This window comes from Hemibagrus wyckioides, linkage group LG01 (assembly GCF_019097595.1).
Source record: "Hemibagrus wyckioides isolate EC202008001 linkage group LG01, SWU_Hwy_1.0, whole genome shotgun sequence".
NCBI classification, from domain to species: Eukaryota; Metazoa; Chordata; class Actinopteri; order Siluriformes; family Bagridae; genus Hemibagrus; species Hemibagrus wyckioides.
In genome coordinates, this window is record NC_080710.1 from 2,536,263 (window position 1) to 2,556,224 (window position 19,962).

The 19,962-nt window shown below is 40.8% G+C and overlaps 1 protein-coding gene across 1 annotated transcript; it reads right to left on the reverse strand.

Moving 5' to 3' along the window:
- Nucleotides 1-1,670: 1,670 nt before the first annotated feature.
- Nucleotides 1,671-12,857, reverse strand: LOC131361695 (mannan-binding lectin serine protease 2-like). Its single transcript, XM_058403163.1, has 14 exons — nucleotides 12,758-12,857; nucleotides 12,335-12,578; nucleotides 10,449-10,634; nucleotides 6,322-6,537; nucleotides 6,041-6,207; nucleotides 5,813-5,935; nucleotides 5,084-5,265; nucleotides 4,544-4,691; nucleotides 4,277-4,392; nucleotides 3,513-3,579; nucleotides 3,295-3,417; nucleotides 2,797-2,880; nucleotides 1,855-2,440; nucleotides 1,671-1,812 (listed from the first exon to the last, which is right to left on the reverse strand). Exons 1-14 carry the CDS (start codon nucleotides 12,855-12,857, stop codon nucleotides 1,671-1,673), a joined length of 2,484 nt encoding a protein of 827 aa, XP_058259146.1.
- Nucleotides 12,858-19,962: the final 7,105 nt, after the last annotated feature.

Sequence of the window (19,962 nt, forward strand, 5' to 3'; positions counted from 1 at the left end):
CTTAGCGTATTTAATGGACACCATGAGCGCTACTCTAGGGTTTTGTTGGTGAGGGTTGGGGTTATTATATGTTTTGCATATGTATACTGAAAACTCAATAGAAATATTCAAACCAAAATCAACATTTATAAAAATGTATTTAACATTTAAACAGCCCTTAGTTTATTAATGGTCTGATAAATTAGTAAAAAGAGAAGGAAGTTTAGATTTAAAGTAAAATTGCAGTTTGAAGGCTGAAGGTTGTCCTGATTGTCTAGACAGATTTGTCCTCTAGAGGGAGACAGTGGTCCATATTTAGCCCCATACTAAAGAAAAAAAGTGGTGTGAAGGTTCCAGCAGCATTATTGTGTTCTCCTGCATTTAAAAAAATTATATTAAACAATTTTCTGAAAAAGTAATGGATTTAGATCGACTTTCTGTGGTATAAAAAGAATAAAACATAGCTGTGATAGGAAAGAGATAAATGTTGGGGTGCTAATATCTCTGCTTCCTGATGTAAATAAACAACAGAATGAATTTTATTCCATCACAAGGCAGATGTTGTTTCTCTGCTGCAGTGAAGTCGAGCTGTAACTAATGAAAACGTCACAAATATAGTAATGTAGCGCTCAGGCGTGTTTCAGCTTGATTTATTTTGTTTCTGTGTTCTGGATGTTGCTTTTCTTTTTCTTTGGACATTATCATGGATTTATTTGCTATGGATATCAGACCAGCTTTGAACTTTGCTCTTCTGCACAAATAACAAACTGAATTGTATTTTATTTTTTCCCCGTTTTTAAAACTTGTACTGGTCCTGGTGCCTGAGACATTTATTGTTTCTACGTTTGTAGCACTCCATAATCTGATCTTAAAACTCAGGAAAGCCAAAATTCACTGCATAATAAGATGATACAGATAAATCAGGTAATTAAAAAATAAAATATATAATACTAATAATAACAATAGGGTGAGGAAATATACTTCCTTAACCTTTTAAGTTTGCAATACTCTTTCTCTCTCTCTTTGGATGGATTTGACACATTTTGTGATTTCCCAGGAATGTTTCAGGATTGTTCTCTTACAGGTTAGTGAGTTAGTGAGTTATAATCCAAAATGAAATACTATAAATCAATGCACAAAAGGAGGAAAAAAGAGAAAACGTGAAAAGAAAATATAGAGCAAGCCACTTCCTGTCCTCTGTCTTCAGCCCATTACTCTCTCCATCACAGATTTCCTCCAGTGTTGCATCTTTGTTATGGTTTTAGAATGTATTGTTGCAGTTTTATTTTCTTATTTATTGTTTTTAGATTTGTATGACTGCATTTTTGTGTTGTTGCAGATTTGATTTTTGTAGCCAATCAAAAATAAACCAGATAAACCAGTGCAGTTTCCACTCTCACTGTAAGTGCTAATCACAGTAAAATAATGAATATTGTGTATCTTACAGAATGTTACCCAAGATGCCGTTTCTTGTGCTGCTGTTCCACGTGATGGGTGAAACAGGGCTAAAAAGGGAACCCGTGTTTGCTGTTCTAACCTGGTGGAAATAAAAAGGCAGGGCACAGAGGTATCGTTTATATTTTTATTGTCTGAACTCCTCTGATATACAAACAGGGATATGATTTGAAGTGAATTGTTCTTAAACCTTTCTGTCGTGTGTAAATAACAATCACCTTAACATATTTTTTTTTCTAATTGTTTTTCATCGTGTCCATAATCCAGTTCAGGTAATTCTCCACTTTGGTATAATAACCTTTATCATGGTCATCATTCCCATGTTCTGGAGGACCCCACGACACAATCCCCATGAGGCGGTAAGGGATTTGGTAAAACCTTTGGTAAAACCTTTGGTAAGGGCTTTGGTAATGGTCCCACAACATGGGAATGAAGAGCGGACCCCCGCCATCTCTTGTACAGCTGTACCTGTCTTTTGCTGTTTTACCAGCACAGAACATGTTCTCAGTGACCGTCAGGTTTGTGTCAAAGCAGACACCTGGATATTCCATCACGAGACAATGGTACAGAAATTGAATGTCCCATTTTCCTGTCACACCAAACCCCGAGACTGTACCCTTCATATTCTCCAATACTGGTCCATTAGTTTTTTCCTCTGGAAGGCACACTGGCAAGAGGTAACTACTGAGAGGAACCCGGGAAGACATCTTCACCAAGGCAATGTCATTATCATAGGTTCCTATTGTATAATTAGGGTGAATTATGATCTTCTCTGTTTCCATTTCGACCATGTTTTCATCTTCAATGTCGATCATCCCTCCTATGAAAGTCAGCGATGTCTGATTTTGCACAACGTGAGCAGCCGTGACAGCCCATTGGTCATTAATTAGAGACGCGGCTCCCAATCGAGCTTGTTTGACCAGGAGATGCCAGGGAATTTGCCCCAGTTTGGCTTTTTGTCCATGAAAACCCAACCCGTAAATAAAGCTTCTAGTTATGCCACACTCTAAAAAAGAAAAAAAAAATTCTAAATTGGAGAGCTTTTGATGGTGTACTGTACAAAATGTGGTAAAAACTGTGCATGCATAAATTTTTCAACTTTTACCACAATGGTGTCAGTTTAATGTAGATGTTGTCTCTTTCTCTGACTTGAACATCAACATAACTGCAAGCATTGCAAAATCTGCTCATGATTTTGAAGCAGATTTAAATGTTTAACTCTTTCTGATTTATTATTAAATGTTGGGTCATTTTGCAAATAAATTGTCCATTCCTTTACTATGAGGAAAAATGTATTTTTTCTTCCATGACAAAAAGACTGATTCACGTTAAACAAATCACTGGATACTTGAGTCTTTATACCTGGGACACACTGCGATGATGATTCTGCAAGAACCTCTCCATTGTCAGCCACCCATTCTCCAGTAGCTTCACAGGTGAAGTTGGCTGAAAATAGAGAAAAGGTGAAGAAAGGAATGAAGAGAATATGGCTCACAAGCTCTGATTATTTACATGATTGTAATTAATGCTACAATAGAAAGGATTTGCATTCCAGCAGACTGCAGTCATGATCTTCCATTATTCAGGTTTTATCTGAGTGGGTGTTTTATCAAAACTTTTAGTTGTGCTTGTCCCACAGCGCTGTTAGATTCAGGGTTCTGATTGGTCAAGAGGCTTTGCCCTGTTACACAGTTACAATGTTTAGTTTTGTTCCTTGTTTTAAACACAGATGTGGATTTGCTTTGGACATTAGAGCAGCATCTGCCTTTTGAGCTTTGCTCTCGTACCAAGATAGCGTTTCAGATTTTTGATTTTGACATTTTGGACTGCTCCTGGTCCTAGAGGCACACACAGATTTACCTTTTCCTTCCAGTTTGTAGAACTCTCGACACTTTATACTGATGTTGTGCTTGTATGTAGTCTCTGGGTCTTCTTCTGTCAGCTCCATCAGGTCTGGAAGTTCAGGAATTCCGCAATTCACCACTGAGATCAAACAGATACAGAAATGATGATACCAGTATTCTAATTTCGGGTGATTATATGTCCAGGAAACAGATTATTATTGGAGTTTTTCTCACATTGACAGCTGGATTTGGGACTCCACTCCCCGTTTAATTGACATCTGGACACAAATGTATCAGTGCCCTGTGTGCAGAAAAGAAGGAAGAAATTAGGGTAAATCTGGTTAAACTATCTACTCCTCCCCCTTTGACAGCTAGCAACTGTGATTTCTTTAAAATAAAAAGATTCTATTCAACGTCACTGAATCTCAGAGACTCTTCCCACACTCCACAATCGACACATGACTTCTTGTATTGTGCTGCTCTGTGTGCTTTATGTATCTCTGGAGGATTACAAGCATCCTGTATGAGATGGCATCAGAACTGAAATATTCTACTTTTTCACCCGTTCTTTTCACTATGCTGTCGTGATTGTTGTGAGCTATGTCTTCATCTGAAAACGGACCTTTCGGTAGTTTTGAAGGCTGCATGAGATTTCTTCTAAATTCAAATGCTAGCCGTAAACAGCTGGAGACTGGGATTCACACCCATGATGAGCGAAACCATAGACGTGTTTGTTCTCCACTGTTGAATTCTGGATTCCAGTTGGTTATAAGGCATTGATTGTTGCTTGTTCTAACCTGTTAGCATTTCTGAAGTAACAGCTGGGACATATACAAGGGATAGTCAACAAACTCCAGTGTCTCGGTAACATTTACTGTAAAACATAGCATATGGTGTTCTTTTTAACAAACAAATAATAGAACTGTCTGTATTTTGAATCAAGCAGCCAACTGTTGGAGTGTTTCCCCTAACAATTTTATTTCACTCTCTATACTCACATCAGATAAAGCATATCCGGTCACACAGCTCACACTAACCGACTCGCCCACACTATACCAATCTTTCTTGGGAAGCATAATGGAGTTGGCCGTCACTTGTGTAGGACATTCTGTACCTGCAAGATATAATTAATCACCAGCTGTAAGATAAGACAAATCACCAGTTGACTAGACGTCCAGCAGTGAGAGTAAACTAACCAGTGGACATGCTACACGTTTAAAGTGTCAGTAAACAATCCAGTTATTAAAGTGTTGTTGAAATCCTGCCTTTAGGTTTGTACTCGAGAATGAAGCCCTGATTCGTTCCCTCCAGGTTCGAGTGGAAGATGACTTCAGCATGCCGGGAATTGGTCAGGATGTTGGCAGGTTTGTCTTTGCCACAAAATGGCCCGAATGTCTTAGTGGGCGTCTTAACCTGAGGGAAAGAAAGAAGAAACCTTTGCTAGGAGAGACGACAGAACTAAATGCTCAAGTGGGTGAAGATCAACTATATCACACTGTTTCACAATTAGTCATGACTTCATAAGAAATTTTAATTTTTTTAGCTGCTGCAACAGCTGTTAATGATGCCTGTTAATGCCTTAAACTACTTTATCCATTTGTTTTGAATTATTCTGTAACATTCTGTTTATTATGCCACTTCCTAATAATTTTTCTTGCTACCCTTTTTTGGGACATATTCCTTATTTATTTTTTGTTTAATTTGTTTTCTTACTGTTTATAATTTTTTAAAAACTTTTAGGTCAGATTTAGGTTAATCTGTTAAACACTTGCATATGGGTCATATGACCTTCCAGTGACACATACTTTTACAAAGTCCACGCATTTTCCATCCCTGCTTTCCACGTCAAATACGATGAATCTTAGCCTTAGTTGAAAACCTTTGTCCACAGAGAGACGGAATGAGCATCTGGTGTTCTCGAAGTATGGCCCGGGAGTTCCAGCAGATGTTAGAAGTCCCATGCCATGATGTTGCTCTGTGCAATCAACTGAAAGAAAAGAGAAATTAGGGCAGGCTTAAAACCCTTCAATGTGAGGACTGGGATGGAGACAATGATGAAGCAGGTGGACATGGTAACTGCTGTGGCTTCTGCTGGTTTTTACTCTGGAAAGTTTTTGGAACATATTGGTTTCATATTTTTGGAAAAATAAGAGAGTGATTCAAATTGAATTAAGTGTCAACTAAGCTCGCAAGTAAGTGAAGATCAGGGACTTCACATTACAAGGAGAGCCTTTAGTCATCATTTCACAAATACAGTCAGTACTTCATACGATATTTTTAAACTAGTGCAACATACTGAACAGATCAGATCAGCTTGTTTTTAACTTCAGCTAACAGAAGAGTGTTTTGTAATCAAGTGCTCTACAGCAAACTGTATGTAACCATTTAAAATGAGTCGTTTGTGTGTTGTTATGTATTTTAAGAACAGATGTGTATAAAAACTAAAAATGAGAAGGAAAGAAGTGGAATAGAATGATGAGAAACGTAAAGAAATTAGAAGGAAACTGAACTTTACTGCGTGTGCATCTCCATACCGTGACATTCATGTTGGTCTTCACCAAGGTAGTATCCTGGTTTGCAGCTGCAGCTGTATCCTCCTTTGTAATTAAGACAGAAATGTGAACACTTCACAGTGTTCTCCACACATTCGTCAACATCTGGGGGCAGAAGTCAAAGGTCAGCACTCAACGCCAGCATTCAGACCTGTGGTGTTCTTAGGAAAACAGAAGATATTTTATAAATCCTGAGTCTTATTCTTTTACCCTGTGCTGTGTAAAACAGTTTGAAGCCTGTGTGAGTCTCTGTGGTGGAGTTATCAGACTGGAAGGTGATGGAGAGGCAGCTACCGGTGGATGAGCGGAACGTGTGATTGACAGACTGCAGCTCCTCCAATGTCTTTCTGCCGCACAACTTCACCAACTGAGAGCCACTGTGAAACAAGAATTTTTTAAAACTAACAAAAAACAAGTATGAAAAAAATAATGAGAAGGAAAACACCAATGCAGGAAACAGACCATGCTGTGAAGAGGACAAAGTGAGTTACTTCCTGTCATCTACCTTCAGAAAATCATTCTCACAGTTGAAACTTTCCTCCAGGTCCAGGTGCAGCAGCATGAGAATGAGGACATGACCAGATGGAGCACAGTGTATCCATGTTACAGACTCTTTGGGGCCGTAACCGTGTGGATAACCGGGAGAATGGATCAGTCCGACCTGAGCAGTCTGACCCACGCTCACCAACATCATACACACACTGACTGAGATACTGACACACACACAAACACACACACAGACGCATCAGATGAACAGACACCATGTTCACAGTGTTTTCCAACATCCAGAACACACTATTCGTGATTCCTCCAAAGAGGCTCACTGATGCCTCGCTGACACCTCGCAGACAAAATCCAGATATCTGGCATGTTAAATATTTGGGACGGTCGACCGACTCGACATCACGTGGTGTCAATTGTAGCTACGACCTCCAGCCAATGAGAGAGCAAGTCAACAGGTTGAGGTCACCAGAAGAAAAGCAGCAGCAGCAACATGGTTTCAAAAATAGTGTGGACACAACATTTATTTTAATAAATTAACAATTATTTAGAGCGAGACTCCTGCTGACGTCCATTTTCAAAACAAAACTCTACCGAAAGTCTTGCGTCATTTCCAGATACACCTGTTGCGTGTGTTTTCATGACAAAACGTGGTTTGGGGACGGCATTGAGGCGTTGAGTGACGAGTTGTTGTCAGATCGTGTGGTGTGCGACCCCCTCTTGTGGATCATTTACAAAGCGTCGCGTAGTGTGAACACCACAAGGACAAAAAGACATACAGTGAAGTCATGTAGTCTGAACAGCAAAGCGATCTGCCGACGGTTAAAGTCTTGTAGTGTGACCAGGCCTTAAATCGGGCTTAAAATCCTGTAGTGTGAACTAGGCTTTAGTAATCCTGAAGACCTTGATTAGCTTGTTCAGGTGTGTTTGATTAGGGTTGGAGCTGAATCTGCAGGATTGAGTCAAACATACCTGAACAAGCTAATCAAGGTCTTCAGGATTACTAAGGCTACAGTTTTTTTTTTCAGGACTGTGGCTCTCTAGGACCGAACTTGCCTACCCCTGGGTTAGTCTCTGTGGAATGTGCTGTGTTGAAGCCAGACTGGTTGGGTTTTGGAGGTTATTCTGCAATAGATAGTTACAGAGCTGATTATAAACAATGCGTTCAAGAATTTTAGAAAGAATCAAGAAAAGTGATAGCAGTCTGTAGTTGCTCATGTCTGAGGGATCCAGAGAAGGTTTCTTCAGTATGGGGATAACCCTTGCTTTGATAGTCATGCAGCTGATCAGATGTCCTGGATCCATTGATGACTGTGGTGATGAAGGGCAGGAGGTTAGGCGTGATGGTCTGGAGCATAGTGGAAGGGATTGGATCCAGATGGAAGGTGGTAGGATTGCAAGACTGGACGATTTGCAAAACCTCTTCTGCTGCTACGGTTGAGAGATGCTTCAATGAAGGAGTAGTGGAGTTGTTACTGTGTAATGTCGATGAAGTTGGGGCAAAAGTGAAGGTCTGGCAGAACTTTTCAATCTTCTTGGTGTAAAAAGTGGCAAAAACTTGGTCAGTGAGGATGGTGCAGATGAAGCCGGGGGGTTCAGTAATGAAGAGAAGATGATGTAGAGCTTTCAGGGATCTTGTGCAGAAACTTTGAGCTTTTGTTTGTAGAAGAAAGTCTTGGCAGAAGTCATGTCCGAAGAGTATTTGGACAGGAGCATATGGTAAGAGAGATTTGCGTCGAGTTGAGATTTCTTCCACTTCCTTTCTGCTGATCATAGTTCTCTCCGATTGCTGTGCAGCACATCTGATAAGTCTTCCTGTGTTTAGTGGACAGATGCCAGAGAAGGTCCATGGTTGAGGAAAGAGAGGAGAGAAAAGTGTCTGTAGCTGAGTCCAGGGGTAGGGAGGAAAAGGAGTCATGGTCAGTAAGAAATGAAAGAGTGCAGGAAGCTACAGAGGAAGGGAAGATGGTGAAGGTTTCGGTGGGTGCAAGAGAAATGCAGGGAGTTATGTTTAGGTACGAGAGGAAGAATGATAGTGAAGGATACCAAGTGATTATCAGAGATGTGAAGTGGGGTAGCAGTCATATCTGTAGCTGGGGAAGGACAAAGACCAGATCCAGGACATTTCCCCCCTTATGTGTGGGATGGCAGCTGTTGAATGACAAAGAGAATGAATCCAGAAAGTCAGAAGACTGAAGCTGGTCGGATGGGAGATTGAAATATCCAAGGACTTTCAGGGGGTGCTGTCAGAGGGGAAGACACTGAGGAGTGTGTCTGTTTTTCGAATTTGCTGCTGTGTTTCCGTATTTGCTGCTGTTTCCAAATTTGAATTTGCTGTGATGTATTTGAATTAGAATATTTTTAAACCTATGTTTTTGCTACATGTGTTTTAATTTGAGTTCACGTTTCCTAATTTGTGTTCATGTTTGCATTCTAGCAGCCTTGTCTGTTGGGTTTTACTGTCATGTACTGTACTGTTTCCTGAATTATCTGTGATGTTTTTGGTATTTGCCTTATGTTTTTAGTTGTTGCTACTGTTGTATTTCTGAACTTAATGCCATGTTTCTATCAGTGTCTCTGAGATTTCTGTTTTTTTGCTGAATTTACTGTTGGGACTTTGGTCTGCTGATGTGTTTTGCACTGAAGGGCCATGGAGTATGTAAGACAAAGGAGGCTCTCACATGCAGCCTAGTGAAGGTTAACAATAACAGAAAAACAATAATTATTGATGGTAGGAAGTTAAACACTGGAGATTTCAACCTTCTTTTAGTGTCTCATTTTATCTTCTTCTTCTTCTTCTTTTGGGTTTTCCCTTCAGGGGTCGCCACATTGAATCATCTCTCTCCACCTATCCCTATCTTCTGCATCCTCAACACTTGCACCCAGTAGCTTCATATCCTCATTTATTACATCCATATACCAAGTATCTCATTTTATATTTTAACAAATTGCCCTGGTATTTCACAGCTCACAACCGAACCTGAGTGAAACAATCCTGTCCTTGCTTCTCACCACATGAGCGAACATGTCGATTTACATCCAACTTGTTTTATTATTTTTGTCTTGAAATCCATGTTTGCATTCACTATGTCCTAATAGACATTTTCTCTTATTACTGCTTAATATCTGGAATGAATGACTGCTGTGTTTTTTTTTTTATGGAGATGTGGCTCACCGACAGAGTTCTGGACGATGCCCCTCAGCTAGCTGGGCTAACTGCATTTCATGCCAACAGAAATGCAGCTCTGTGCGGTAAGACTCGCAGTGGTAGTGTGTTTTCATCAACACAGAATGGTGCAAGAACTCTGTGCTAGTGTCTAATTACTGTTCATCGCTAGTGGAGTTAGATGCAGGCCATTTTATTTACCATGGGAATTCACCCCCGTATTCATTGTCAGAGTGTACATTCCCCCCAGCGTTAATGCTAAGGAGGGTCTGTGTGAACTCTACAGAGCTATTAGCGAGCTGCAGAATGCTCAACCCGACAGACTGTTTATTATTGCTGGAGATTTCAATCATGCAAAGACCACTCATCAGACGCACCAAACTGGCTCTGAGACAGGTTAAAACCTGGCCAGCAGGAGCCATCTCTGCTCTTCAGGACTGTTTCGAGTGCACTGACTGGGACATGTTCAGGGAGGTTGCAACCAATGGCAAAACCACTGACATGGAGGAATACAAATCATCAGTGACCAGCTACATCAGATAGTGCATCGATGACGTGACCGTCTCCAAGTCCATCACCACACAATCAAACCAATTCAATTCAATTCACTTTACTGTCATTGTTATAAATAACAGAGTATAAACAACAACGAGATATCATTAGAGCATCATCTTTCTAGGCATATTATAATAAAGTGCAACCATAGTGCAGAAGTGCAGTATTCTTAACAGTTATGTCAAAAAATAGAATATGGGGTGAAGGGTCAAACCAAGAAATTGTGTTATCATGTGTACTGCAGCAATGCAAAGTCACAGTTATTGTCATAGTGATGTGTGGTATATAATGATAGGTAGGGGCAGGGAGGGGGGTGATTGCTCATTCAGCAGCCTCACAGCCGTTTGAAAAAGGCTGTGGGACAGTCTGGTGGTTCTAGCTCGTATGGACCTGTACCTTCTACCCGAGGGCAGTAGCTGGAACAGGTGATGTGCAGGGTGATGCTGATCACGCAAGATGTTGTGCACTCGACGAAGGCATCGCGTGGTGTAGATGGTGCTAATCTCCAGGAGACTTGTCCCGATGATTTTCCCCGCTGCTTTCACCACCCGATGCAGTGCCTGCTGTTCCTCCTTAGTGCAGCTGGAAAACCACACCAAGAGTCCATATGTCAGCACACTCTCTATAGCACAACTGTAAAAGTTCACCAAAAGCTGCCAAGAAAGGTTGGTTCTTTTCAGTTTCCTCAAGTAGAAGAGGCGCTGCTGGACCTTTCCTATGGCAGAGGTGATATTATTACCCCACGTTAGATCCTCTGATACACTTAGGCCGAGAAATTTAAAACTGGTGACCCTCTCTACCATCCCATTGCCAGTAATGAGTGGTAAATAAATAGTCCTCTTATCTCTATGAAAATCCACAATCATCTCCTTGGTCTTCTTAACACTGAGGGCCAGATTGTGGGTATCACACCATGCTGCCAGATGTTCCACCTCTCTTCTGTATAAGGACTCATTGTTGTTAGTGAGGAGACCTACTACCGTAATGTCATCAGCGAATTTTATGATGTAGTTAGAAGGACTGGAGGCACAGCAGTCATGTGTGTAGAGTGTATAAAGTAGAGGACTTAGTACACATCCCTGGGGGACCCCGGTGTTAATACGCACTGAGGATGATGTGTATTTGTCTACTCACATACACTGTACGCGATTCATTAGAAAGTCCATAATCCAGTTACACAATACAGTGCTTAGTCCAAGCTTACAAAGCTTAGTTTGGAGCTTGTTTGGCAGGATGGTATTAAATGCTGATTTAAAATCAACAAAGAGAAGCCTAGCATATGTATTTTTGTGTTCCAGATGTTCTAAAATGGAATGGAGCACAATAGCCACTGCATCCTCTGTTGATCTATTTGCTCTGTATGCAAACTGGTAATGGTCCAGTGTGGGTGGTATGGAATCCTTAATACGCTTAATCACCAACCTGTCCAAACATTTTGCAGGTATGGGTGTGAGTGCAACCGGTGTGTAGTCATTTAAACAGGTAATGTTTGATCTTTTGGCGACGGGAACTATTGTAGTGTTTTTGAAGCATGCTGGAACCCATGATGTCAACAGTGACAGATTAAAGATGGTAGCGAAGACCTCTGCCAGTTCAGCTGCACAAGCCTTGAGCACCCAACCCAGCACTCCATCAGGTCCGGTAGCCTTCCTGGGATTAATGTTGCGAAAACACTGTCTTACTTCATGGCTGCTCAGGACTGGGGCAGTATCATCAGAGGGAGGGCAGGGCAGTAGTGGACCTCTGTTGCCCCTATCAAAGCAGGCATAAAAGATATTCAACTCCTCCTCTAGGGCGCCATAGTTATTAAAAGACAGAGGTGTTGTTCTCTTATAATCCATTAAGACCCTAATTCCCTCCCATACCTGCCGGGAGTTGGTGGAGCTGTTAAAATGAGCCTCAATCCGCAGTTTATATTGGGTTTTGGCCAATTTTATGCCCCTCCTAAGTGCAGTCCTGGCAGTACTATATGCTGTCCTGTTCCCCAATTTAAATGCTACATCCCTGGCTCTGATCAACAGTTGGACCTCGTCATCCAAGGTTTCTTATTGGGAGACACACGTATCTGCTTCCAGAATGTCACATTGTCCACACAGTAATTGATGTAATTTAAAACCATTGAGGTGTATTCATCAAAAGACTCACATGTGAGAGGTCCGTGCTTCATGAATACATCCCAGTCTGTGGAGGAGAAGCAGTCCTGGAGCCTGGGGATGGCATCATCAGGCCATGATCTTATAGTCTTTACAGTGAGCCCAGCAGTTTTATTCCTTGGGGTATACCTTGGATGTAGCAGTAGTGATAAATGGTCAGACAGGCCAAGGTAGGGATAAGCCTGTGCCTTGTATGCATCTGCTACATTCGTGTATACCTGGTCCAGAGTCTTATCTTCCCTGGTTGCGCATTTCACATTGCGATGGAATTTGTGAAGGACCGTCTTCAAGTCAGCATGATTGAAATCTCCCACTGCTATAAAGACACTGTCTTTATCATGTAGCTGTGTTAGCGTTAGCTTAGCATTAGCGTCTGGTGGTGTATATACACAGCACAGATGTAAACAGATGCAAATTCACGAGGAAGATAAAACGGTCTACACTTCAGCAGCATTAATTCCACATCCGGACAACAAAGCCTATCCATTTCCATGGTCTGTGTGCACCAAGAGTTGTTAATGTAGATGCACAGGCCCCCACCGGTCTTCTTACCCGAGTCTGCCGTCCTATCAGCTCGGTGCGCGGTGAAGCCTGTCAGCTCAATAGCCGCATCTGGGACAGTGCTATCCAGCCAGGTCTTGGTGAAAATCATGCTGCAACAGTTTGCCAAAATCCTCCACGTCGCCAGTCCCAGTCGTATTTCATCCATCTTGTAGCATATCGATCGGGCATTAGAGAGAAAGATGGATGGAATCAGTGGTTTAAAGGGGTTAGCCTTTAGCCAAATGTGGGGGGGGGCACAAATAAGAGAAATAAAATTAATTGCAGTGCAGCCTTGATGTGCAATTTTATATGTAAAAGTGACAGTGCAAATGGTATTACTTGTTCAAATACCAAAGTAACTGTGTAAAGAGCAGCATGAAAGTGACAACGAAATGGAGTCTGTAATGGCAAGATATGCAATAGTGAGAGTAACTGAGTAGACCCTGAATCTAACAGATGAGAGAGTTATACATGTAACACCGTGATGTATATAGCAGACGAGCCTTAGTCTAGAACTCCCAGTCCCTCCCATGTCCCTATAGAGAGGTGTTGAAGAGCCGAATGGCTCTGGGAACAAAGGATTTCCTAAGTCTGTCCGTTGAGCAGCTTTGCGATAGAGGTCTTCCACTGAACACACTCCTCTGTTTGCAGAAAACTATGTGCAGTGAGTGGTCAGAGTTGGCCATGATGGACAGCATTTTGTTCAGAGTCCTCCTCTCCACCACTTCCTCGAGAGAGTTTGTTTAGTTTCTAAAGAATTGCACCTTAAGTATAGTTTAGCTCTATGTTTGTCCGCGTCACCTGTACTTTGTTTTTGTTTTGTGTAGCACCTCTGGTCTAGGAGGAACATTGTTTCACTTCACTGTGTACTGCATCAGCTATATTTGGTTGAAGTGACAATAAAACTTTGATTTTGACTTTGAAAAGAAAATGAAATGCCATATGTAATAAATTAATTAAATGAAATTGGAGCAACAAAAGTTGAGTAAATTCTGTTCTAAAATTAAAATCAACTGCAAATAAAATCCAAAATAAATACAGTTTAAATACAATAAAAGAAAAACTTAAAAATAGAATGTTTACTAACATAAAACATTTGATCAACTATAAATAAAATATAATAAACTAAAAAAATACTTTAAATATGCATTTTTATATACTTAAAATCAACATGTATAAGACTTCTGGTCTTAGATGCAAATGGAGTAGACATGTCTAACTTCTTGTCCCTGTACAAGTCTCTTTTATTTACAGTTAACAATCTTCAACCAGTTTAAAACTTTCCAAGGTATTTGGTAAATACATTTAACATATAAAAAAGTAGGAAATGGCATCTAAAGCAGTCAAACAAGTGAAAAAAGACACTGCTGCTAAAAATGATGAACCAGCCACTCACGGTGGGGTTAGCATGTCAGCCTTGACAAGTTTATTGGAAGAGCACAGGGCAGCTATCTCTGCTGAACTTAAAACCACTAACATCTTTATGGACAAAAACAAGACCATGGTCCATGAACATCTCTGGAATCTAATGCAGACCTCGTCAGCGAGAGAATTCAATTGTTGGAAGTGGTATGTGCCGAGCTAACTGAGCTTTACATTCTGGGATTTAAGCCATCTCTTCTTTTCCCCCAAAATTGAGGATTATGACCAAGTAAGGTGAACAGAAGATAACTGCATCGGTGGATGAGGCTAAGACTTTCTTAACAGCTCATTGTAAGGACTCTTAGACGTGGCATCTTGGTAGATGTGACCGGTGGATTTCTATGAGATGTGTACTTTTTTTCATACTGTTTATATTACAAGATGACCCGTTGCATATTATTGGTGTAACACCGGACTCTTTTTGGCCCTTCGAAGTGTTAAGGTCTATTTACTTTTCACTTGTATAGTTTTGAGTCAAGCGGACATTTCTACGCTCTTATTGACTTGATCTGATCTGTCCCATTGAGGAAGATATGTTATACAGTACATTCTTTATCTTATGTATTTTTGCTCCTTCTTCGATGTTATAATTACTGTTTTTGATTACAGTTTTTGTTAATCTCAGGGAAGGTTCTTGTTTCTCTTTGTATTCACATCTATTATGGTTTTCCCTATGATTAATTTATCGCTAAAATGTGTACAGTGAATTATGAATTGTTATACCATAGATCTGCTCACATGTCAAATCTACTACTGGGCATTACATATTTCATGCTGAGGATATTATACCTTAGGGGGCTGAGAGTATCTAAGGTAAGGAGAAATAAGGAAGTGGGTAATGTATTTAGCTGTTGTTTTGGGGGGTTTGGAGTACTTGCTCAATTCCGACAGTTGAAAGCAAGAGGCTGTCTTTTTGCAAGAAACCCATTTACGTAGTGTAGACCAATCCCGCCTCAACCGTGGGTGGGACGGGCAGATCTTCCCCATTTCAGGCAAAGGCAAGAGGTGTAGCTATCTTGATTGATAAGAATCTACCCTTTGCAGCAAATGATATTACATCAGATGAGAGTGGTCATTATATAATTGTTTCGGGCACTTTATGCAATGAGAATATAACTTTAGTTAATGTTTATTCCGCTAATTTAGATGATGACAGTTTCTTCAAACTTGCACTCTCTACAAATTCGCACTCTCTTTTACTCAGCAGAGACTTCAGTTGCTGTCTTGACCCAGTGTTGGACCGTTCATCATCCAAGCAATGTGCCACAGGCAAATAATCTATTTACCTGAATAGTTTCTTTTCTGAATATGGCCAGATATATGGTGGTTTTTGAACCCCAAAAAAGTGAATTTTCCAATTTTCCATTTTTTCAAATGTTTATCATTCTTACTCTCGGATTGATTATTTCGTCTTGGATAAAGCTTTAATTCCTAGAGTTCAATCCTGCACATATCAAAGTATTATCATATCGGATCATGCCCCTCTTATCCTTGACTTGACCTTTTCAAACTTGCCTTCCCTTAGGAGACACTGGTGTTTGAATACTTCACTCTTGGCAGATGAGAATTTTATTTCCTTTGCTGCCGACCAGATTCCTTTCTTCTTAAGTGTCAATAAATCAGCGGATGTTTCAAACTCAGTAGTGTGGGAGGCTCTTAAGGCATATAAGAGAGGCCAAATTATTTCGTATGCCACTAATAAAAGAAAGCATTCCAAAGAAAAGCAAACATCTCTTGCTAATGAGATTTCTAGGTTGGATGCTAGATCTCCTATTCCGGACCTGTATTTACTGGATTTACTTTCGACCTACACTACCAGTCAAAAGTTTGGACACACCTTCTAATTCAATGTTTTTTGTTTAGTGACTTATTTTCTACATTTTAGAACAATACTGTAAATTTCAAAACTATGAAATAACACACATGGATTTATGTAATCCATATGTAATGACAACAAAAACACCAGTCAGTTGTTATTTTAAGACACGAAGGTCAGGTGTTCTGGAATAGTTCTTGCAAGAACAGTATTGTCAAGTGAATTTGCAAAACCCATCAAGCACCATGATGAAATTGGCTCACATGAAGACCATCCCAGTAAAGCAAGACCAAAACTTACCTCTGCTGCAGAGGAGAAGTTCATTTAGAGTTATCAGCCTCAGAAATCACCAATTAACAGCACCTCAGATTAGAGGCGTTATGAAGGCTTTACAGAGCATCAGTAGCAGACATATCTCAATATCAACTGTTCAAAGGACATTATTGTGTATTTCGGCCGCCTTCAGCATTGTTTTACAATGTAGAAAGAAATAAACATCAGGAATGGAATTAGAAGGTGTGTCCAAACTTTTGACTGGTAATGTATGAGATAGAGGTTGTTTTGAGAACCAGGAGTGTTTTTATGAAAGTGAGGAGAAATCAGTTGCGTGGGTTCCAGGCAAAAGAAATTATAAGTGGTCTTCGTTTAGACAATGGGGTGATCACAAATGATCAAAGTACTATTAATGATGAGTTCAGAGACTTTTATTCTACTTTGTATGCTTCTGACTCCCCTTCACGGAGGAATATTAAAGATTTTCTTGGTTGATCAAATGTCCCCATCTTATCATCTGATGTTCGTAACCTTTTAGAAGTTCCAATATCTCTGGAGGAAGTGAAAGCTGCTATTGCTTCCCTACAATCTGGGAAATCCCCAGGACTCAACGGTTTTCTGTCAGAGTTTTATAAAAAAAATAAAAAAAACAAAAACAAAACAGCTCAATCCTTTTTTGATGACTGTTTTTTTTAGAGGCCTTTGAGAAAGGAACTCTCCCCCCAACTTTAAATCAAGTATGTATCTCTTTATTGCTTAAAGATAAAGACCCTTTATCTGCCGTTTGCTTAATGTGGTATATTGTCAGCATCAGTCTATTCCAGAATGTGTTGTCTCTTTGGATGCTGAGAAGGCATTTGTGTGAGTATCTTTTTTAAGTTTTGGAAAAATTTGGATTTCTTTGTTGCTTTGCAGCGCTCCTTCTGCTGTAGTCCTGACCAATGGTCTGTATTCTCAACCCTTTAATTCGTATCGTGGAACCCGCCAGGGCTGTCTGTTAAGCCCATTATTATTTTCCCTAGCTATTGAAACTATAGCAATTGTTCTACTCGAGTGTCAGCAGATTACTGGAATTATTACGATTTACTACTTTTTATCTCTAATCCACAGACTTCTTTACCTGTAGCTTTAACCATGCTTGAGAATTTTGGTCAGTTTTCTGGCTACATAAGGTTCAATCAATAAGGTAGATATGCAATTACAGTACTCCAATATACCATTGAAGCCTGTAAAAAACAAATTTACTTACTTTGGTGTCACCTAAATTTCTTACTCTGTCAGTTTTCGTTTGCTAAATCTTTACTTGCATATCGCAGTTAATTGTTATTTTGTTTTCTATCGGGTGAAGCCCCCCCCCCCGTTTTTACAGATTCACTGAATGGTACGTGATCATTCAGTATGACTAACTTTCAGCTTGTACAGTGTGTGAGCTGCAGGATGTTCAGCAATTTTACCTGTGATAAGTGTACACTAGTTAGCTTTCTGACAGAGAAGATATTAGCTTTAGAGGTGCGCATCCAGACTCTAGAGAGGGTTAGTGATGGTGTGAGCAGTGTAGTGTCTGTAGGAGGAAGTCTGGACGCCTTAGGTGGAGTTTGAAACCCCCCAACTCCGGCATTAGAGCCCTCACAGCGGGGCGAATGGGTGACGACTCGGCGGCATAGTCGCGCAGCCAAGGCTAACGCTAAAGCTTGCCCATGGAAGCACCACCCCTCTCCGCTTCACATGACCAACAGGTTTGCTCTCCTCAGTGAAGCACCCGCTGAGAAACCTGAAAGAGCTCTGGTTATAGGAGACTCAATTTTAAGGCATCTGAAATTAGCTAGGCCTTTAGGGGCTCCAGCAGCACAGGTTAGGTGTATTCCGGGAGCCAGGGCACAGGACATTGCAGGTAATCTTAGGGTCCTAGGCATGCACAGGTTCTCCAAGATAGTTTTCCATGTAGGAGCTAATGATATACGCCTTCGTCAGTCTGAGGTTACTAAGAATAATGTTGTAGAGGTGTGTAAATTAGCGAAGGCGATGTCCGACGCCGTAGTATGCTCTGGCCCCATCCCAATGTGGTGTGGCGATGTAGCTTACAGCAGGTTATGGTCGCTGAACTGCTGGATGTCCAGGTGGTGCTCCAAAAGCAATGTGGGCTTCATAGACAATTGGAGCTCTTTTGAGGGCAAGGCTGGCCTGTTAGGACGGGATGGTGTCCATCCCACTCTGGAGGGTGCTGCTCTCATTTCTTGCAGCATAGCATATAGTCTTAGAGCAGATCTAGTTAATCGATGACAATCCAGGGCCATGGCCAGGGAACTAATCCGACCCTCTGCTGGCTGCCATGAGTCATCACTCAGGGTTCGTAACATTGAGACTGTGTCTATTCCCCGAACCAAATAAAAATGTTTTAACAATCAGAAAATTTGTTTTAGTAACCTGATTAACATAAAACTAGATGATAGTGAATGCACAGCCAGCACCTTTGATCTGAAGCTAGGACTGTTAAATATAAGATCTCTGTCAACTAAAACACTTATAATTAATGATTGGAGGTCTTAATTAATGGTGGATGGTCTTTTGGTTTCATCTTGTCCAGCAGTAAAAGATCTTGGTGTGATTATTGATTCTGGTCTTTCATTCGAAGCCCATGTAGATAATATCACTCGGGTAGCCTTCTTCCATCTTAGGAATATTGTTAAGATAAGAAATATGTTGTCGCTTCATGATGCAGAAAAACTAGTTCATGCTTATGTTACCTCTACGTTGGATTATTGTAATGCCTTACTGTCTGGATGTTCCAGTAGGAGCAGAAACAAGCTCCAGTTAGTCCAGAATGCAGCAGCTAGAGTCCTAACTAGAACCAGAAGATATGAACACATCACTCCTATTTTAGCCACACTACACTGGCTCCCAGTCAAATATCGCATGGATTATAAAATACTGTTACTAACCTATAAAGCACTAAATGGTCTCGCACCACAGTATTTGAGCAATCTTTTAGTCTTTTATGATCCGCCACACCTACTCCGATCAAAGGGTGCTGGTTACTTGGTAGTACCTCAAGTAGCAAAGGCTACAGCAGGGGGCAGAGCTTTCTCTTTCAAAGCCCCAAAGTTATGGAACAGACTTTCAATTAGTGTTCGGGATTCAGACACAGTCTCAATGTTTAAGTCTAGGCTGAAGACACATTTGTTTAGTCAAGCTTTTATTGTATAGTTTTCTTAGGTAAAGGAGCAGATCTGGAAGGTTCATGGTCATAGAGTGTTTGGTGTACTGGGATGTGTTGGATGCTGTCATCTTACCACCCTCGCAAGTCACTCAGGTTTGCTGACTGTGAAGTGGTTGGATGCTTTATGTCCCGGGAAGCCTTCATGTCTGTGACCTTCTGGCTCTCCCTTTTAGTTATGCTGTCATAGCTAGTCTTGCCGGAGTCCCTGCCTGCACTTTACACATAATTCTACATTGTCTTTTAGCATCACATGATCAGAATCATACTTAATATCTTTCTCTTTCTCTCTCTGTCTTTCTTTGTCGAGCTATACACCCCACTACTGAACTCCCAGTGTTTGCCAGTTTCCAGTGTGACCACTGCCCTACCCCTGGTCGGAGTCTCGCCACTTGATGGTGCCCACTGATGCTGTGGATGGATCTGTGTGACCCAGGAGACAGCCATGGACAGAGCCACTTGGGGACTTTCACACCATCACAGATCTGC

What these genes read in the sequence shown, in the direction of transcription:
- LOC131361695 (XM_058403163.1), bottom strand. Translation starts at nt 12,857, where the DNA reads ATGATTTTCACCAAGACCTGGCTGGATAGCACTGTCCCAGATGCGGCT. An exon ending in CTACTGCCCTCGGGTAGAAG is followed by an intron (nt 6,538 to 10,448) that starts GTACAGGTCCAT and finishes TGTCAGTATCTC; the next exon opens with AGTCAGTGTGTGTATGATGT. An exon ending in TCCCAAATCCAGCTGTCAAT is followed by an intron (nt 3,418 to 3,512) that starts GTGAGAAAAACT and finishes GTTTGATCTCAG; the next exon opens with TGGTGAATTGCGGAATTCCT.